Source organism: Condylostylus longicornis, unplaced genomic scaffold (genome assembly GCF_029603195.1).
Source record: "Condylostylus longicornis isolate FDR11 unplaced genomic scaffold, ASM2960319v2 ptg000038l, whole genome shotgun sequence".
Lineage (NCBI taxonomy): Eukaryota > Metazoa > Arthropoda > Insecta > Diptera > Dolichopodidae > Condylostylus > Condylostylus longicornis.
Genome location: NW_026578007.1, coordinates 12,796,671 through 12,804,236, shown reverse-complemented (window position 1 = coordinate 12,804,236; position 7,566 = coordinate 12,796,671). Strand labels below are relative to the sequence as shown.

The window sequence follows — 7,566 nt, the reverse complement described above, 5'->3', positions numbered from 1 at the left end:
AAATAAAAATATATTATATTTATAATAATAGAATTGAATTAATAAAATATTTTCATTCTATTTTATTATTGTAATACTATTAATTGTTATAAAATATTAAATGACACGCTAATTAATTAAATAATAATCAACACATAATATAGCACACATTCTGTAATTATTTTTAACTAATTAATTTTGTATTTTCCTCAGAACGAAAAAAAATATTCAATTTTAAACGAAAAAAAAAAATATAAAAGTCGTGATATCTCTATTAATTATAATATTTAAATATAATATTATATATACTACCTAAGTTCCTTTAAAGTACAATAAAAATACAAAAATAAATTTAAAAATTTCAAATAAAAAGCAAAAAAAAAAAATTAAATTAACAATTTGAAACAAAAAAATTAGAAATTCAATTTACAAAAAAGAAAAAAAAAACAGAGATATCACGAATTTGAAAATCTTCCTCACTAAAACAAAACTAAATAATTTGTTTTTAAGATATTCAATAAATAATAATTAAAATTATTTATCATCGTTTAAAAAACAGAAATAACTTAATCCAAAAAAAAATTTTCATATTGAAAGAATTGACTTAAAAAATTAAGAGTATACGATGGATAAATTACTAATGAATTTTAAATATCTTTTAAAAATATTGTTCATAAAAAAATTCATATTATTGCTGAAAACTGGAAATTTAAAAAAAAAACAAAAAAAAAAATGTACTTACTTTGTACTTTCTGCTTTTTAAACGAAGACATTTAATTATTGTAAAATATATTTTACTCAATGGTTGAGAGTAGAAAAAAAACAAACAATTTTTGAATTTTCTTTAAATATTTTATTAAAACAAATATTTTTTATTATATTTTATTTAGGCTTTTCTTATTAATTTTCAATATAACATGGCATAATGCAATTCAAAAAAAAAAATTATAATTATCGGTTTTATTTTCTCAAAAATTGGATTATCTTGTGTCATGGTCAGACCCAATTAATGTAATTGTAGCATTCACTAATTAGTTTCCAAGAAATTGCCAATTGACCGCCGGTACGAATGAATATTAGTAATTTATAAGTTGATATATAATATGACAGACAAATAAGTTAAATTATAAAATAATCCCAGTTATGTATAAAATTAATAACTTTAATTTTCACTAATTTATTACAATTTATACTAAACAATCAATGGTTTCATGTATACAAGTTAAGTGTTAACAAGTTATTTATCATTACCATCAATGAGGACTCGATTTGTACTTCGGATAGATTAAATTACCCTTTGGAAATACAATTTGATATGAGTTTTTTAAAATTAAGAAAAAATTTTTTTCTTCATTAGTTTCCTTTTTCTTATTTCAGAGTTAAATTATTTTTTAAAAAAATAAATAAGCATCATTTAAACAAATTGTTTTTTTTTTTTTTTGCTGTGAAAAGGTAACTATGAAGAAATACAGCTTTCTCTCATACAACAGGATGATATTTCTACCCTATACCCTATATGGCAAATATCAATACTTAATTGAATGTTATTAACAATTATATTATTACACCTCTAAAAATATTAATTCAGATATCTGAATAATTTGATATTCTATCACGTATTAGAACGACTATAGCATAAAATAATATACTATAAAAATTCTACTATTAATATTTAAATTAATAGATTTTTTATTTCCATGTAATTATTTTTTGTTGAAAAAATTAATTTTTTTTTTTTGCTGAATATCTGCCAATATAACAAAATAATTCTGTAATTGTTTTTAAATAATTTTAAATTATGTGTAATGCAAAATACATTATTATAGAACTTTATACAAAATATTATATAAATATAAAATTATTCACCTTTTTTGGGTATTATATTATAATAATTTATAAATATTATAATATAGAATTAATTAATTGTTAATTTTTAATATTTTCTTTTGTAAAATAATACACGTGAATTCAAGTTTTTTTTTTTTTTGAGCAATTTTGTTTTTTAATATTCTATGTAAATTTTTTGGCGTAAAAATTAATTATAAATTAAAATATAATGATAAATGTAATAAAATAAGTATATGATGTTTTGAGTTGTTAATTTATCTATATAAGTTCATGATAATTTATAAATAAAATAATTAAAATTAAAAAAAAAAAAAATAATAAAAATTATGTTGTATAAAAATGATAAGAATTTTTTTTACTATTTTGATTTTAATGATTTAATGTTTTTTGTTTGCTGTTAAAATATTAAAAAATTGGAAATAAAAAATAAAATATATTGAAAAAATATAATAGGGTTTGTATGTATTACATATTTTTTTTATCCACAATTACTAAATCTTACGGAGTCCATTATAGAAAAATTTTTCAATTTGGAATTTTAAAAATACAACTATTTCTATATAGTTATTAAATAATGTATGGACAGGAATTTTCCTAAATTGGAATTTTGTTTAAAAACCATATAAAAAAAAGCAGTTACTAGAAACTTATAACTATTACACTTTACCATGAAAATAATTGCAGGAACTCTTTGAAAATTTAGTTTTAACTTAGAACTTAATATAAAACATGTTCCATAAAACTACAAAAGAAAAACGTTCAAAAATCTTAGCATGCTTGAAATTCTAAAGCTTTTATTTTTCAAGTTTTTGTCACCTAGAAAAATGTAAAATTAAAAATTTAGAAAAGTGAAATTAGTTCCTGTATAGATTCAATGATGCAAAAAGAAGAAAAGGTTTTTAAAATTAAAGTTGGAACTTTAAGTGCAGATCTGGATTATCAAAAATCTTCCTATTTTAAAAACAATTTAATATTTACTCAAGAAGTGAAATCCACATTCTGTTTTATAAAAGAAAAAATAAATCTTACAATAAAATAAGCAAATCAAAAGAAAATTATACATTCTAATATCTATACTAATTCATAAAGAGGAGATGTTTAAAAAGAATGTCGAAGCTTTGATATTTTTTCGGATTTGAAAGGTTCCATTTTATATCCATGTAAGTATGTATGTAGTAAAGTTTATTAATTTGGAAAATTTCTTATCCGAAAATAAATGGTTCTGTTTTTTCCATAAAAAATGTTATACAAATTGTGCTTTCCATTACATTATAAAGCAACCTGTGCAAGTTTTGACGAGAATATTCTATTATATATGTATATGTATATGTAATTATTATTTTTCAACCAATTAAATTTTTGCCAAGGAAATTTAATATTTTAGGTGCTTTCCTCTTAGATAAGATTTAATAAGAATTCTTTTTAAATTTTTATTCTAAAATAAAGCGTGTTAAATAATTTTGATACGCTACCTTATTTATTTAGCAAAATTGTAATAAAATTAACAAAATATTTTTCCTTTCAAAACTATCGTTTATGGCCAAGATCTTTTTGCAGCATAACCTGGATATTTATTACGATATTTTAATCCAGTTACTAAAGTTGAACTTTTTGGAAAAGCTGTTTGTCCATTGAACATATTATCGGTTTCGGGATTAAAACGTAAATAATCTGATTGGATATGAAGATTTTCAGGTAAATCCATCTTTTGCAAGGCATCATAAGGCACTGTTGTATCAACTGGAGTTTCATAAAATTTGATTATATCATCTATAAAAGAATAATAGTTTTGTAATATTGTTTTTGTTATTTAAAATTATAAAATTTTTTTTTGTTTTCTTTCGAACCTATAGTCTCTATTTCATGAAGTGCAGAATTAGGGACACTATGCTTAAATTCTTCAAAACATGCACTTAATAACTTAAATTTATTATCAATGTTGGTAATTGATTCAATTTGTGTTTGCGATGTTATCTGTTTTATTTTCTCTGCTACATTTTCCGGTGGTTCATATGACTTGATTGAGCGTAAAAATCTAAAAGTCCAGAAAAATATTGAAATATTAAAAAAGTTAAAGAGTGTACAGGAATTATGAAGGGAAAAATGTATGTATTGTTTAAATAATAAATTTGTAAATACATTCACTATTTGTATAGGTATGTACTCACCCTCTGGATGCTATAGAAGAAGCAACGGACTCAATTTTTTTTTGTACCGCAGGTTGATTTTTCGCTTTTTTTGCGTAAAATCTTCTTGACTCAGTGAAAGCCTAAAATTACACCTTGAATATTTCACTAAATGATATTTTGCATAAAACTTACAAGTCTTCTTATTGAAGCGGTTGTGATCATCTTATATTTTCTAAAATATTTATTTTATTTATTTTAAATTAGCACACTTTAAATTTTTTTTTCAAATAAAACTTAACCTTATGAGAAAAAGTAAAAAATTTAACGAAGGTAAACACTGTATAAATTTTATTGGATCAGCTGTCTCGTCTTTGCAGAATTATCAGGGATAAAATAATGGCGATTTAATATTTTAAATATCGATTTTTAATTGAATAAATGACATTTTGCCTCTATCAAATAATGTGGTAAAAAATGTGGTAAATAACTTCATTCTAACTAAATCGATTTCATCGCAAATTAAAAATTTAATAATTGTAATATTAACAGCGATATTCATGTTGACTACGATTGTGCAAATTTTACAATTTTTAATAAGCCAATTAAATACAAACAAATTTGACATTTCATAAACTGCATAAACTGTATGTTTGTGCAGTTGAAAGAACTTCGGTTTAAGTTCTTCATCTTTCCAAACTAGAATAATGTTATGAAATTCATAGTTAAGAAAATTACATGTAATGTACTTTTAAAATAATGGATTATTGCAATTTTTCTATCACTCCATTGATATGGAAATAGTAAATTATTATTTATCGAAACCATATGTATAAATGAAAATTTTAATTTTAAAATTTAATTACATACTTTTCTTTGATCAAATGTTAAAACTTGATTTTCAAACGATAATTGTTTAATTATTTTAAATACCATGTACTTTAATGTTACAGTCTTTGTTAAAAAAAATTTATAATTACCTACAACTTGTCCATCATAACTTTCAAAAGAAATCTAAGATTGCCAACTACAAAATAGAAAACAAATATATTAATTTGGTAATATTTGTTTTGGCATTAGCATATAAAAAAAGGATTTTTTAAGGGAAATTTTTTATTATATATTTTTTGTGTGACTTATCAATGTTTCACATGTATAACAAAAAACTATTGGGAGGGAAATTAACATCCAGTGATGCATTTTTATGAAAATTTTATACCAATAAAATATTTTATAGGGAAATGCGCATGAATAAAAAAATGTATATGAAATACATTTGAATAAATATTTGATATGAATAAATGTGAATGACAAATAAAAGAAATTAATTTTAAGAATATTAATTCCGGTATATACATATGTGTGTAAGAAGTTGTTTACATACGCGACAAAATTTATGATTGAACATACGCGTCTAATGTCTGTTTAGACTTTAGAGTTTACAGAGTCTTTACAACAAAATTTAAGAATTTAAAAAACATGTTCAACACCTGATATAAAAATCTGTTCGGTGTTCAAAACTCTGCATTGTAACCATTGTAATTCTAAAATATCTGACAGAATTGTGAATAGAGTAATATCAAAAATGGTTAATATTATACATATGTACGATCTTCATCTGACTCAGGTTAAACTTAGATTTTGTCATATATATACACAGTATCTGACAAAGCAACTAGCTTTTTGATTTAATTAATATGATACTTTGTTGAAGATACATCTACAAGAATTTGGGTATATGCAGATACGTTACGTATATACGTAAAATAAAATTAATGTCGATATTGACAACATGATAATGTGATTTGTTACGATACATGTAATTACTTCTAATTACATGTTGTTTTTGAGTACATTTACTTCAGTAATTCCGAAACTATGATGTGGAAAATAAATACCAAATTCTTCATATTTACATAATATATACATAGATTTGTTTTGACATCTAAACAACAGAACTGCATTAAATTCACAATATTCTCTATTACTTCAGGTGTAATTTGAAATATTGTGTAAATGGCATCCAAGCAATATTGCATTTATCAATTACAATACACAACAATATGACATATTTTTTAGTACAAAATTAAATATACAATTAAATTTAAAGTTTATAAAGAATTGTTAAATATATCAAAACAGATTATTTCGCAATTTTTAAACTGAATATTCCATTTTTTTTTTGTAATATGAATTTATATTTTTCGTAGATTTCAACATACAATAGTACTTAGTACTATTGAAAAATTTTTTTAATAATTTTTAGTACTTTTTTGCAACACTGATGTAATATCGAAAATTCTAAACAAAAAAAAAAAAATATGGTACCAATTTGTATGGTACTTTTTAAATGTCAAATAATTCGAGAAATAAAAAATATCTTTTTAGAGAATTTTGAATATTTTTTAGAGAAACATATGTTATATATTAACGTATTAGAGACATTAGAGTATATAACATTCATATGTGTGTTAGTTTTATATAAAAACATTAATTTTAATAAATATTCTCCTCATATTTGAGAAAAAAATCATATATATGTAGATATTGTATTGTATATCAAAAGTATTTGACATTTAATAATAGGAGGGGATATAATTCTTTTATATACATTATTGTATAAGTATAAATTAATAATAATAAAAAATTTCATATGTGTGTGTTATAATATGTATTATTTTTGTAATACTTCAATTATATTCATACATGTATATAATATATAATAACATTTTAATTTTGATATCATTTTTAAATTTTAATAATTACATTTTATATATATATGTATATATATTTGAGTAATATAAAATGATACATATTTATATATGTACACATATGTGCATATATGTATACAAGTAAATGTTTTCATTATATAAATACACAAGTGCGTTAACATCATACTTATTACTTAGTATACATTTGAAATATTATTATATCAATAACATATTTCATATACATATGTACCAATGTGTATATATATACATTCATTCATACGTATATTTACCTATTTATTATCTATAGTAGTTAATTATTTATCAAAAATTTAATTTTTTTTTTTTTTGTAAAAAAAAAAATATTTTGAGCAAAAGCATACAACGCAAACACATATTATTTTTGAATTGAGAAGAGAAAAAGGCCCTGAAATAAAAATTATATTTTTGTTAAATATTAACATACATATTGTAGGTACATACGTATGTACATACATAAATTTCATATCATCATGAATTTATAAATTTTACCAACTTCTCACATCCTTATTTTAAATATTTTTAATACATTTCTAATAAATTTTTAATATTTTATTAAATATAATGGTATGATTGCATACATAAGTATAAATATGTAGGTGTTTTTTATTTTCAATACAAAAAATTAAGTAAAAATACAAAAGAGAAAATGAAAATTTCATAATTAAAAATCAATAAAAATTTTACAAAAACAATATTTAATTTTATTTTAGATGAAAATTAATTAATTTTTAAATAAAGTTTAATCTTTTTCTTATATACATTATGTATATAAAAATGTATATAATACACATTGTACAACCTACCTATTATACTTCTTTTTTAATTTTACATAAAACATATAGTGTATATAAACATTTATATGT

General features: G+C 20.8%; 1 protein-coding gene across 1 annotated transcript; it reads right to left on the bottom strand.

Moving 5' to 3' along the window:
• Nucleotides 1-3,282: 3,282 nt before the first annotated feature.
• LOC129609198 (39S ribosomal protein L50, mitochondrial) lies at nucleotides 3,283-4,979 on the bottom strand. Its single transcript, XM_055521124.1, has 5 exons — nucleotides 4,934-4,979; nucleotides 4,149-4,188; nucleotides 3,996-4,096; nucleotides 3,675-3,862; nucleotides 3,283-3,597 (listed from the first exon to the last, which is right to left on the bottom strand). The coding sequence occupies exons 2-5, from the start codon at nucleotides 4,176-4,178 to the stop codon at nucleotides 3,362-3,364; spliced, it is 555 nt and encodes a 184-aa protein (XP_055377099.1). The 5' UTR covers nucleotides 4,179-4,188; nucleotides 4,934-4,979; the 3' UTR covers nucleotides 3,283-3,361.
• Between the last annotated feature and the right edge of the window lie 2,587 nt (nucleotides 4,980-7,566).